The sequence below is a fragment of the Nerophis lumbriciformis genome, linkage group LG36 (assembly GCF_033978685.3).
Source record: "Nerophis lumbriciformis linkage group LG36, RoL_Nlum_v2.1, whole genome shotgun sequence".
NCBI lineage: Eukaryota > Metazoa > Chordata > Actinopteri > Syngnathiformes > Syngnathidae > Nerophis > Nerophis lumbriciformis.
In genome coordinates, this window is record NC_084583.2 from 9,333,064 (window position 1) to 9,347,696 (window position 14,633).

The 14,633-nt window shown below is 38.7% G+C and overlaps 1 protein-coding gene across 1 annotated transcript in view; it reads right to left on the reverse strand.

The window, feature by feature from the left end:
* fermt3b (FERM domain containing kindlin 3b) overlaps positions 1-14,633 on the reverse strand; it is a 50,024-nt gene that overhangs the window by 14,626 nt on the left and 20,765 nt on the right. Inside the window, exons 7-8 of the mRNA XM_061930055.1 lie at positions 209-316; positions 4-138 (exon numbers count right to left, since the gene is read on the reverse strand). Coding sequence (XP_061786039.1) covers positions 4-138; positions 209-316 — 243 coding nt within the window. The remainder of the gene's footprint in view (positions 1-3; positions 139-208; positions 317-14,633) is intronic.

A 14,633-nucleotide genomic window follows, 5' to 3' on the forward strand; every position in this document is an offset into this window, starting at 1 on the left:
GACCAGCATCTCCGAGGCGGAGCTGCCCTCGCCCTCCATCTTCACCTCCAGGGACTGAAGTGCCAAGTCCAGGTCGTCCATGGCTGCGGACGAGGCGGTGGTCTGGGGCTCTGACTGGGACACCTTGCTAATGTGGTACTGCGGGCGGAGAGATGTTTTTAGCTCCGCGCCAGGTCGCTAAATCCTGAAACCGCGTTCACGTCGATACCTGCAAAGCTGCAAAAAGCATCATCTCCTCCTCCGTGCAGTCGATATCTTCCAGAAGAATGGCCCAGCGAGCCTGCTCGTACAGCTGGGTCAGACGCACCGGGTCATACTGAAACCAGACAAGGACACCACAATGAGTACACCATCAGCCCATCCAAACACGGCAAAATGGTCGGTCTATAACAGGGGTCAGAAACCTTTAGTGCCGCCCTAGTGGCTCCCTGGAGTATTTGTAAAAAAGGATTGAGAATGGGAAAAAATGGGTGGAAAAATACAAACAAATGCAACAGTTTGTTCACATCACTCCTTCTTTGTCTCATTTTGTCCACCAAACATTTTATACTGTGCGTGAATGCACAAAGGTGAGCTTTGTGTATTTCTGTATTTATGTTATTCACGTGTGAATAATGCTGTGTAATAGACTGTATTTATGTTATTCACATGTGAATAATGCTGTATGATATACTGTATTTATATTATTCAAACGTGAATAATGCTGTATAATAGACTGTATTTATATTATTCACATGTGAATAATGCTGTATAATAGACTGTATTTATATTATTCACGTGTGAATAATGCTGTATAATAGACTGTATTTATATTATTCACATGTGAATAATGCTGTATAATAGACTGTATTTATATTATTCACATGTGAATAATGCTGTATAATAGACTGTATTTATGTTATTCACATGTGAATAATGCTGTATAATAGACTGTATTTATATTATTCACATGAGAATAATGCTGTATAATAGACTGTATTTATATTATTCACATGTGAATAATGCTGTATAATAGACTGTATTTATATTATTCACATGTGAACAATGCTGTATAACAGACTGTATTTATATTATTCACATGTGAATAATGCTGTATAATAGACTGTATTTATATTATTTACACGTGAATAATGCTGTATAATAGACTGTATTTATGTTATTCACATGTGAATAATGCTGTATAATAGACTGTATTTATATTATTCACATGTGAATAATGCTGTATAATAGACTGTATTTATATCATTCACATGTGAATAATGCTGTATAATAGACTGTATTTATATCATTCACATGTGAATAATGCTGTATAATAGACATGTAAAAAATACCTAAGTGTTTATTGTTTATTGTGAGCGAACTGTGGTGCTGAATTTCCCCCATAGATCAATAAAGTACTTTCTATTCTATTGTATTTGTTGATGTTATTGACTTGTTAGACATATTTGGTCGATCTGACATGCTATTTAGGCTCGCTGTATGTACATATTGCATCATTATGCCTCGTTTGTGGGTATGTTTTAGCTCATTAAATATCCTTTACTTTTATCCTCTTTGTATATAATATATATAATTTGCATGTTTCATGACACATTATCTGTAAGTAATATTGGCTGCATTTCTGATAGTTGTTTGTGTGCCATGTTGTTCCAGACCACAGCAAACGTTACCCAGCGTGCCAAAGATTGCCAAATAAATCTATTAGAAGAAGACAGCCTGCTGTTTCCTTTAACTTGGACACACGCATCTATACCTTTGGTCACTCTAAGACAGTCATTTCCAGGAGTTATCTCACCTTCTGAGAAGCCTCTGATTTACTAATGGTGTCTAATGTTGTAAAAATGTGTAGAATAAATGTTACATTTCAACATTTCTGTCAACGAAGATTTGCCTCAGCCTGCGACACATAGTCATTTTGATAGTTGGCTAATATAGCTAATATAGACACTTACATCATGTGTTGCCTTCATTATAGCACTTATATAAGACTTTTAAAGTCATTTTGATAGTAGACTAATATAGCTAATATAGACACTTACATCATGTGTTGCCTTCATTATAACACTTATATAAGACTTTTAAAGTCATTTTGATAGTAGGCTAATATAGCTAATATAGACACTTACATCATGTGTTGCCTTCATTATAACACTTATATAAGACTTTTAAAGTCATTTTGATAGTAGGCTAATATAGCTAATATAGACACTTGCATCATGTGTTGTCTTCATAATAACACTTATATAAGACTTTTAAAGTAATTTTGATAGTAGGCTGATATAACTAATATAGACACTTACATCATGTGTTGTCTTCAGTATAACACTTATATAAGACTTTTAAAGTAATTTTGATAGTAGGCTAATATAGCTAATATAGACACTTACATCATGTGTTGTCTTCATTATAACACTTATATAAAACTTTTTAAAAATAACATATTATATCATGTGCTGTCATCTGTGTCAGTAGAACATTTCAGCCTATACGAATTCCACTTCAAAAACGTGTTGCGGTAAATTGTAGATTAGTGTTGTCCCGATACCAAAATGTATTTCGATGCTTTTCGGTACTTTTCTAAATAAAGGGCACCAAAAAAAATGTCAATAATGGCTTTATTTGAACAAAAAAATCTTAGTGTACATGAAACATATGTTTATTATTGTAATTTAGTCCTTAAATAAAATAGTGAACATACTAGACAACTTGTCTTTTAGTAGTAAGTAAACAAACAAAGACTCCTAATTAGTCTGCTGACGTATGCAGTAACATATTGTGTCATTTATCTACCTATTATTTTCTCTACATTATGAGGGACAAACTGTAAAAATTGATTATTAATCTACTTGTTCATTTACTGTTAATATCTGCTTATTTTCTTTTTCAACATGTTCTATCTACACTTCTGTTAAAATGTAATAATCACTTATTCTTAAAACACAGACAAAACTGCTTGAAACTTCCGTTAAAAATGTCGTAGAGACATGAAACAAAAAACCTCTATGTAGGTCTGACTTAGACCTAGATTTCATACATTGACATCTTTTAGCAAAAATCAACAGGAAGTTTGCAATTCCCCCTTCAAAACAAAAATGTAGTAAAAACTGTCACTTTTGCCTCTTTGAGCTGTAATTTGACATGCTTCAAAACTCACCAAACTGGACACACACATCAGGACTGGCAAAAATTGCGATCTAATAAAAAAAACCCCAACCCCAAAACTAAAAATTTTGCTCTAGCGCCTCCTAGGAAGAAAACACAGACACAACTGCTCCTAGGAAGAAAACTCAGACAAAACTGCCTGTAACTTCCAGTAGGAATGTCCTACCCCTGTGTAGGTCTCACTTAGACCTACATTTCATATACTGACAACCCCCAGCAAAAATCAACAGGAAGTTTGCAATTCCCCCTTCAAAACAAAAGTTTTGTAAAAACCGGTCACCTTTTTTCAAACATTATCTCCTCTGAGCGCGTTTGTCGTGTCGGCTTCAAACTAGCACAGGAGAGAGATTGAACCCTTCTGATTAAAAGTTGACCAAAGAGTTTTAATTACTGCTCCGGTTTGGATATTATGTGCCGTCAAAGTCGGTCTCGTCCATCGCTGCTTGCAGCTTTAATTATTATTATTATTCTAAATGTAAAAGACTTCCTTGTGGTCTACATAACATGTAATGGTGGTTCTTTGCTCAAAATATGCCTCCACTTCGACAGTGTCTTCTCCTTGTTGTAGCGGTGTAGCGTGCAAGGACGGGGGTGGAAGAAGTGACAAAAGATGGCGCTAACTGTGTTTAATGACATTCAGACTTTACTTCAATCAATAACGGAGCAGCATCTCCTCATCCGTGGCTCACTAGTGCATCAACAACGCCCGAAATGTGTCCCGTGGAAAAAAATGTCCGACTAAAGTTCCTCGGGTGAATAATGTATGCGGTAGAGATGCGCGGATAGGCAATTATTTCATCCGCAACCGCATCAGAAAGTCGTCAACCATCCGCCATCCACCCGACCTAACATTTAATCAGAACCGCATCCGCCCGCACCCGCCCGTTGTTATATATCTAATATAGACGATGCAAGGCATTAGTGAGGTTATAAAGCTTTTGCCTGTTAAAGAAAGGAGACTGATCCAATGCAGCACAGACATTCGCGTGCCACGCTGTCACGGCCCAGACGCACACCAGTGCGCAATCATATGGGAGCCGCGCTGAGCGCACCTCCAAGCGCGTCTCGCTGCCGGCGACGGCCGGGTATGGTGCCGACGCTCCAGCGCCATCCATTTTCAGGGCTAGTTGATTCGGCAGGTGGGTTGTTACACACTCCTTAGCGGGTTCCGACTTCCATGGCCACCGTCCTGCTGCTGTCTATATCAACCAGGGTGAGCCCCACCCCTTTCGTGAGCGCACTGCACGCGGAGTGACCCCTGTTACGCGCCCCCGGCAACGGGGGTGGCGGGCAGGTAAGCTGCGCGGGCGGAGCGCGCGGAGTGACCCCTGTTACGAGCCCCCGGCCACGGGGGTGGCGGGCAGGTAAGCTGCTTACCTGCTGCGCGTGACGCCGGCCGCGGCGAAGGCGGACGAGGCGGGGTGTCGGTGCGGTGGGCGCGGTGGTGACCCTGGACGTGCGTCGGGCCCTTCTCGCGGATCGCCTCAGCTACGGCTCCCGGTGGGGCCCTCTCGGGGGAAGGGGCCTCGGTCCCGGACCCCGGCGAGGCGTCCCTTCTCCGCTCCGTAAAAGTGTCCATCTCTTCTTTTTTTTTTTCTTCTGTTGTGGCATATGCAGCAGGTGCCTGCTCGTTTTTCGTATGTGGGTAACAACATTTAACTATGTATATATATTTCCGAATTGGTTTAACTGCCACCCGCCTGAATCTATTTAAAATCTTTTTTTTTTTTTTCAACCGCCCGACCCGACCCGCGGATACAATCTAATTTTTTAAAATTTCATCCGCCCGATCCGCGGATAATCCGCGGACTCCGCGGTTGTGCCCGCAAACCGCGCATCTCTAGTATGCGGAGTTAAAAACTCAGAAGTGTCAGTCAAGTGTCAATCCATGCCCTACATCAGACCTAGGCAAAATAGGACCCGCGGGCCAACTGCGGCACATTAAGATTTTCAATCCGGCCCGCCAGACGTTCTACATCATTTTTTTAGACCTTTAACGTGAAAAGTGCATTTGCCATTATGATGTGCAGTGCTGTTTTTAAATGAGCGTAAGTCTTGAACTATAGAAAGTATTTAAATGGTTGAAATCTGCACTTTTGAGTGTTATAGGAGTTATTACGCTAATCTAGGTCACAGCAGCTCAGACCAGGAACAAAGCAGAGTGGGCGGGGTTTGTTTTCAGATAATATATCATATTGTAGGTGTTTATTACACTTTGCATTCATATTTTGCTGTTTTTTTTTTTTTTTTTAATTTTTGTTGTGTTTTGCTTGATTGTAAAAGTTACAAAACTATGGAAGAGCTGGTCTGAGAAATAAAATGTGTTCATATGTTGTTAATATTCAGTGTTTTATTGTTCATAGTTAATATTGTAAATCCCACTTTCTTTATTTTCATGTACATTTTAGGTGTCCCATTCAGTAAAAAAAACGTAAAATTCCAATTCCGTTTTTTTGAGGTGGTCTGTCATAACGTTTATAGCAGTGTTTTTCAACATTTTTTGAGCCAAGGCACATTTTTTGCGTTGAAAAAATGCAGAGGCACACCACCAGCAGAAATCGTTAAAAAAAAAACGAAACTCGGTTGACAGTAAAAAGTCGTTGTCACGATTGTTGGATATGACTTTAAAGCATAACCAAGCATGCATCACTATAGCTCTTGTCTCAAAGTAGGTGTACTGTCACCACCTGTCACATCACGCCCTGACTTATTTGGAGTTTTTTTTTGCTTTTTTCCTGTGTGTAGGGTTTTAGTTCTTGTCTTGCGCTCCTATTTTGGTGGCTTTTTCTCTTTTTTTGTATTTTCCTGTAGCAGTTTCACGTCTTCCTTTGAGCGATATTTCCCGCATCTACTTTGTTTTAGCAATCAAGAATATTTCAGTTGTTTTTTATCCTTCTTTGTGTGGACATTGTTGATTGTCATATCATGTTCTGATATGATTACATTTAAAAGACTGTTTAAAAAAGAAGTACTGAAGAAGTACGAGGAGGAAAGAGAGTGATGCCTTCAGCACAGAGCGATGGGAGAGAAGTGTATGGTCAGAGAGTGTTGGGCCTGTGTGTGTGTGTGTGTGTGTGTGTGTGTGTGTGTGTGTGTTTTGTCTCGTCTTGTCTTGTCCCATAGTAACAGTGGTAGTACTGTATTGTTAGTGTATAGGAGTTTTTCTTGTTTTTGTTTGTATAGTATTGTTCTTGTATTATATTGTTTATGTTAAATAGGGAGTGAGTGAGAGGGGTTGGGATATTATAAGCAATTGCTTCATCCAACCCCTTTTCAAGCCATGCATAAATGTCTCTGCCAAAATGTAAAAAAAAAAAAAGTGTGTTGTTGTATTGTGCAGGTTTGAAATAAATACTTCAATCAATTCAATCAAATGTTCAGATGTACATTGTGGACGTCGTCTTTGCTCCACAGTAAGTCTTTGCTGTCGTCCAGCATTCTGTTTTTGTTTACTTTGTAGCCAGTTCAGTTTTAGTTTAGTTCTGCGTAACCTTCCCTAAGCTTCAATGCCTTTTCTTAAGGGCACTCACCTTTTGCTTATTTTTGGTTTAAGAATTAGACACCTTTTTACCTGCACACTGCCTTCCGCTGTTTCAGACATCTACAAAGCAATTAGCTACCGGCTGCCACCTACTGATATGGAAGAGTATTACACTGTCTAGACAGCACTAACACTCAACAACAACACATCATTTGCAGACTATAATTACTGGTTTGCAAAAAATATTTTCAACCCAAATAGGTGAAATTAGATAATCTCCCAGTGGTTGAAAAACACTGGTTTATAGAACTCTATGGGACATTGTGGACTTTTGGTATTAGTGTTCCTGAAAAAAATGGACCCCAAATACACATACTGTACAGCAGATTTTTACAGCTAAATGTGTATATATCATTCATACACACATCCACATTGCCCCACATCGAGTCAAAATATTTGCCCAGCTCTGCCCTACATGGTGGAAAACTACATGGTCAAAACCATTGAGAACTACAATTCCCAGAATGCCAAGGGAAAATTGCCGCCAAATTACTGATTGGAGGCACCTGGAAAGGAATTGGAGGTTCAGTCAGATTCATTCACCAAACAAGCTGCATGCAAGGAAGAACAGCAAGATCCACTCTGCAAGTTTCTCCAAACACACCAATGGTGGGTGAATATGCTTCTTCATTTGATGACCATCGAAATGCTTACTTTGATATGCTTAGTGATGGGTTGATGAGGCGTCATGAAGCGTTTCGACACATTGCAAAACTGTATTGATACTGTGTCGATACTGTGTCACTAAATACTGACATCTGCTGGACATTAAAAATCCCTACAGGCAACCTATGGACCGACTCAACTGACACTGATTTTATGCCCTAGTACAGGGGTCACCAACCTTTTTGAAACCAAAAACTACTTATTGGGTACTGATTAATGCGAAGGGCTACCAGTTTGATACACACTTAAATAAATAAATATATTGTCATTTGTAAGTTACACGTAAGTGTGATTTAAACAAGAATAGCTAAATAAATACATTTATATAAATAAAAAAATGGGTATTTCTGTCTGTCATTCCGTCGTACATTTTTTTTTTCCTTTTACGGAAGGTTTTTTGTAGAGAATAAATGATGAAAAAACACTTAATTGAACGGTTTAAAAGAGGAGAAAACACGAAAAAAATTAAAATAAAATTTTGAAACATAGTTTATCTTCAATTTTGACTCTTTAAAATTCAAAATTCAACCGACAAAAAGAAGAGAAAAACTAGCTAATTTGAATCTTTTTGAAAAAATAAAAAAAATAATTTATGGAACATCATTAGTAATTTTTCCTGATTAAGATACATTTTAGAATTTTGATGACATGTTTTAAATTGGTTAAAATCCAATCTGCACTTTGTTAGAATATTTAACAAATTGGACCAAGCTATATTTCTAACAAAGACAAATCAGTATTTCTTCTAGATTTTCCAGAACAAAAATTTTAAAAGAAATTCAAAATACTTTGAAATAAGATTTAAATTTGATTCTACAGATTTTCTAGATTTGCCAGAATAATTTTTTTGAATTTTAATCATAGTAAGTTTGAAGAAATATTTCACAAATATTCTTCGTCAAAAAACCAGAAGCTAAAATATGTATTATTCTTTACAATAAAAAATAAATAAATTTACTTAAACATTGATTTAAATTGTCAGGAAAGAAGAGGAAGACATTTAAAAGGTAAAAAGGTATATTTGTTTAAAAATCCTAAAATAATGTTTAAGGTTGTATTTTTTCTCTAAAATTGTATATTTAAAAGTAATAAGAAGCAAAGTAAAAAATAAATGAATTTATTTAAACAAGTGAAGACCCATCCATCCATCCATTTTCTACTACTTATTCCAAGTCTTTAAAATATTTTTTGGATTTTCAAATTCTATTTGAGTTTTGTCTCTTTTAGAATTAAAAATGTCGAGCAAAGCGAGACCAGCTTGCTAGTAAATAAATACAATTTAAAAAATAGAGGCAGCTCACTGGTAAGTGCTGCTCTTTGAGCTATTTTTAGAACAGGCCAGCGGGCGACTGATCTGGTCCTTACGGGCTACCTGGTGCCCGCGGGCACCGCGTTGGTGACCCCTGCCCTAGTATATACAATAATATAAACCAAGTCATTGTATTTCATTTAGGATTATTTCATATCTTCATTTAAATAAAAATATATTTGTATCTTTTTTAGATACAGTCAATAAATAATGTGAACATGTATCATAACATGGAAATCTAAGAGAACGTGTTGTGGATGATTGTGGACTGGGAATTTTTTTAATACATTTTTTTTTACACATTTTTATTAAAAAAAAAAAGATAAAGTTTTTCCGACGTATTACATTTTAGACGATTTCTCTTAGTTATTATTTCTCCGGCTGTAAAAAAGAGCCGCTCACAGGGCACAGAGGAGGCGTCAGTGCGACACAGTTCGCGTATCGGTCACGTGACCAAAACAGCTCATGATCGGTCACGTGACTTTCTAAAAGCGGTACACGCACCGACACAGGGTTTTGCTCTATGAGCTCGACGCATGCGCCGATGCATCGGTGTTGCCGGACCCATCACTAGATATGCTTAACTTGTACCTGCAAGCGTCTTCATTTGCTGACTCAACTATCTTCACTTGTTTGTTTGAACTGCTGGCTTCAAGTTGAACCACTGCATGACTGCATTTACCTTTGACCATTGACTGCAATACTGGCTTTGACCAGTTAAAAGCAACTTGTTTTAAAGTTTAAAACCTCTAAAGGCTTAGTGGCCACATGCGTGGACAGCACCTTTTAGCTCTTATTTCCAAAATTGTGTACACTACTGAATTGGGGTCTCATGGCCGCTTAAGTGGACAATTATACTGTCACCTGGTGGTGTCAAAAGAGTATAATATACAATGGTAAAAATTCTAGATGGCGGCGAATACGAGGGAAGATTCAAGTGGCCACTCCAGACACAAAAATCGACCAGGTAAGAAGTCCTGCCTTATTTTATGGCTTATTCTTATTTAGATATTTATATAACCATTACCATGCATTGATTAACGTGGACCCCGACTTAAACAAGTTGAAAAACTTATTGGGGTGTTACCATTTAGTGGTCAATTGTACAGAATATGTACTGTACTGTGCAATCTACTAATAAAAGTCTCAATCAATCAATCAATAAGCGTTGGACATTTGTCATGATAAGCCAATTTGGAAAAAAAAAAAGTGTAAAAATAAGAATTAGCATGTCACTAAACATGAAGTACACGTTTGTGTACTTATGGACTGAAGCTTGTTGAAACAGCTAAAATACTGGTAGACATGCACACATGTAAAATGAGAAAGCAAGTATATCTGGTACAGCTAAAATGCTGTACATTGTCTAAATGTAATACATAATTCAATCACTAAATACATATATACATATATAAATTAGTTGGGTTAAAAACATTGTACAGTACCATTGAAATCCATTTGTTTTTATTTCCAGAGCATTTTTCTGTGCACCAAGCTATGCAGCTACTTGGGTTGATTGATAAAGACAACTCAGATTTAGACCTATCTGACAATGATGATCCCATCCTGGATGCAAATGACCAACCATCAGCACAGGAGGAAAGCAGCAGTGATGATGAGGACCCCATTCCTGAGCACAGCAGAGGACATAAACGTCGCCGTGGTGCAGATAATGGTTAGTCAAGGCCCAGTAGATTTGTGTTAATGTACAAACCCCGTTTCCATATGAGTTGGGAAATTGTATTAGATGTAAATATAAACGGAATACAATGATTTGCAAATCCTTTTCAACCCATATTCAGTTGAATATGATACAAAGACAACATATTTGATGTTCAAACTGATAAACATTTTTTTTTTTTTTTTTTGCAAATAATCATTAACTTTAGAATTTGATGCCAGCAACACGTGACAAAGAAGTTGGGAAAGGTGGCAATAAATACTGATAAATTTGAGGAATGCTCATCAAACACTTATTTGGAACATCCCACAGGTGAACAGGCAAATTGGGAACAGGTGGGTGCCATGATTGGGTATAAAAGTAGATTCCATGAAATGCTCAATCATTCACAAACAATGATGGGGCGAGGGTCACCACTTTGTCAACAAATGCGTGAGCAAATTGTTGAACAGTTTAAGAAAAACCTTTCTCAAGCAGCTATTGCAAGGAATTTAGGGATTTCACCATCTACGGTCCGTAATATCATCAAAGGGTTCAGAGAATTACTGCACGTAAGTAGCTAAGCCCGTGACCTTCAATCCCTCAGGCTGTACTGCATCAACAAGCGACATCAGTGTGTAAAGGATATCACCACATGGGCTCAGGAACACTTCAGAAACCCACTGTCAGTAACTACAGTTGGTCGCTACATCTGTAAGTGCAAGTTAAAACTCTCAAACGCAAGGCGAAAACCGTTTATCAACAACACCCAGAAACGCCATCGGCTTCGCTGGGCCTGAGCTCATCTAAGATGGACTGATACAAAGTGGAAAAGTGTTCTGTGGTCTGACGAGTCCACATTTCAAATTGTTTTTGGAAACTGTGGACGTCGTGTCCTCCGGACCAAAGAGGAAAAGAACCATCCGGATTGTTATAGGTGCAAAGTTGAAAAGCCAGCATCTGTGATGGTATGGGGGTGTATTAGTGCCCAAGACATGGGTAACTTACACATCTGTGAAGGCGCCATTAATGCTGAAAGGTACATACAGCTTTTGGAGCAACATATGTTCCCATCCAAGCAATGTTACCATGGACACCCCTGCTTATTTCAGCAAGACAATGCCAAGCCACGTGTTACATCAACGTGGCTTCATAGTAAAAGAGTGCGGGTACTAGACTGGCCTGCCTGTAGTCCAGACCTGTCTCCCATTGAAAATGTGTGGCGCATTATGAAGTCTAAAATACCACAACGGAGACCCCCGGACTGTTGAACAACTTAAGCTGTACATCAAGCAAGAATGGGAAAGAATTCCACCTGAGAAGCTTCAAAAATGTGTCTTCTCAGTTCCCAAACGTTTACTGAGTGTTGTTGAAAGGAAAGGCCATGTAACACAGTAGTGAACATGCCCTTTCCTAACTACTTTGTCACATGATGCAGCCATGAAATTCTAAGTTAATTATTATTTTACTTGTAGGTTCATTGACAGGGACAGAGTACAGGGACAGGTTCATCCCAGACTCCCAGATGTCGAACTGTACCGACCGATCATGCAAAAGATGACTCGGAGGAGCCAACACCAGGACCAAGCCAAACCAAAGAAAATAAAAAGGGAGAGTCCAAACTAGGTAATTGTTATTATTTTAGCATGCCTTGAGGGTAAATCTTCAAATTTCATGTAAACGTCCAAATAGGGCTGGGCGATATATCGAATATACTCGCTATATCGCTGGTTTGTCTCTGTGCGATATAGAAAATGACTATATGGTGATATTGGAGTATACGTTCTCACGCAGTTGCTTTTAGCTGCGGGCATTACACTACAGGCTCTTCTCACTCTTTCTTGTCTCTCCTTCTCACAGAGACATAAACAAGCGCACCTTCTTACATACGTCACATACTGTACGTATACGCCCCCGCGGAGCAGAGAGGTAGCAGCATGGTTAACGTTAGCTGTGGTGCGAGTGGTAATACGAGAGAAAGAAGGTGCGAATCTGGTAACAAATGAAGGAATAATTAATTCCCAAGAAAAACAGCAGGGGTCCATCATCTGGCGGTGGTTTGGCTTCAAGCGAGAAGATGTTGAACAGACAACCGTAATATGTCAAGTATGCGGCAAAAGCGTTGCTACAAAAAGTAGCATTACTGCTAATGTGTAGCATCATTTGAAAAGTCATCCGCTAGAGAATAAAAAGTGCTTGAAACTCTGCATGTCAACATCTACGTTCGGTGACACACCCACAAAATGCCCTAGCAACAATTTCCACATGAACACCGTATGAAACAAAAAGTCAACAACAGAAGAAGATAACGTCCGCAGGGACCTACCACATAGCGAAGGACGTCCACTATTTGATTTCCTATTATGCAGCTCATTTTTATTTGACAGTTATTGAAATATCTTGTGTGACATCATGCACAAAAGTGCATTTTATTTGTTTTAAACTATTGTAGTGGCGTTCTGTACAAAAAGTGCACTTTAATTTAATGTTTTGATATGTCATCTTAGTGACATCATGCACAAAAGTGCACTAATAGCTTGTTTTAAAATGTCTCTGACAATCTTGCACTTTCTGTTTTGGAAATGAATAACTGTTTAATAAATACACTTTTGGTCAATTGACTTAGTTGTGATTTCCCTCTCTGCAAGAAAGTTTAAAAGTAGCATATATTAATGCAGTATGAAGAAGAATGTTTTAATGTAGACACATAGAATCATCATACTGCTGTGATTATATGCATCAAGTGTTCATTCTAAGGCATTCATTCTAAGGTATTCATTCTAAGGCAAAATATGGAGATATATATGGTGTATCGTGATATGGCCTAAAAATATCGAGATATTAAAAAAGGCCATATCGCCCAGCCCTACGTCCAAACAGATTCAAGTTTTTCATGCACCAATAGGCCTACACCTCATTTGCTTACATGGATAAAATGTAACTTACTGCAATAAATATTATACATACTAAATATTGTTTTATTCTGATTCTGGTTGTGCAGGTTGTGGAATACGCTGGAAGGCTACTCCATTGATGCCAAACCTTGCAGAGTATCAGCATCAGGACAAAACCCATCTGGATAGACATGGCTGGACCCCACTAGAGTATTTTGACCAGTACATCATTAGAGATCTGATGACACTGATTTGGGAATGTTCTATTGCCATGTCACTGTCTATAACTCACCATTGTGTGTTATACTCAATTGTTAAAGGGGAACATTATCACAATTTCAGAATGGTTAAAACCATTAAAAATCAGTTCCCAGTGGCTTATTATATTTTTCGAAGTTTTTTTCAAAATTTTACCCATCACGCAATATCCCTAAAAAAAAAAGCTTCAAAGTGCCTGATTTTAACCATCGTTATAAACACCCGTCCATTTTCCTGTGACGTCACATAGTGAATACAAACAAACATGGCGGAAAGAACAGCAAGCTATAGCGACATTAGCTCGGATTCAGACTCGGATTTCAGTGGCTTAAGCGATTCAAGAGATTACGCATGTATTGAAACGGATGGTTGTAGTGTGGAGGCAGGTAGCGAAAACGAAATTGAAGAAGAAACTGAAGCTATTGAGCCATATCGGTTTGAACCGTATGCAAGCGAAACCGACGAAAACGACACGACAGCCAGCGACACGGGAGAAAGCGAGGACGAATTCGGCGATCGCCTTCTAACCAACAATTGGTATGTGTTTGTTTGGCATTAAAGGAAACTAACAACTATGAACTAGGTTTACAGCATATGAAATACATTTGGCAACAACATGCACTTTGAGAGTGCAGACAGCCCAATTTTCATCAATTAATATATTCTGTAGACATACCCTCATCCGCTCTTTTCCTGAAAGCTGATCTGTCCAGTTTTGGAGTTGATGTCACCAAGACATCCAGGGGGTTTAGCTCGCTCGTCTGCGGGAACAAACTGCCGCCATTGCTTGCCGTGCTACCGAGGGCCTTTGTCCCTGAATTGCTCACACACTCCGGCAGATTCAATGGGGGTCTGGCGGCAGATTTCTTTGACTTTATCGTTGGAAATGCATCTGCTTTGAGTGTCGCAGGATATCCACACATTCTTGCCATCTCTGTCGTAGCATAGCTTTCGTCGGTAAAGTGTGCGGAACAAACGTCCAATTTCTTGCCACTTTCGCATCTTTGGGCCACTGGTGCAACTTGAATCCCTGTTCGTGTTGTTACACCCTCCGACAACACACCGACGAGGCATGATGTCTCCAAGGTACGGAAAACAGTTGAAAAAACGGAAAATAACAGAGCTGATTTGACTCGGTGTTTG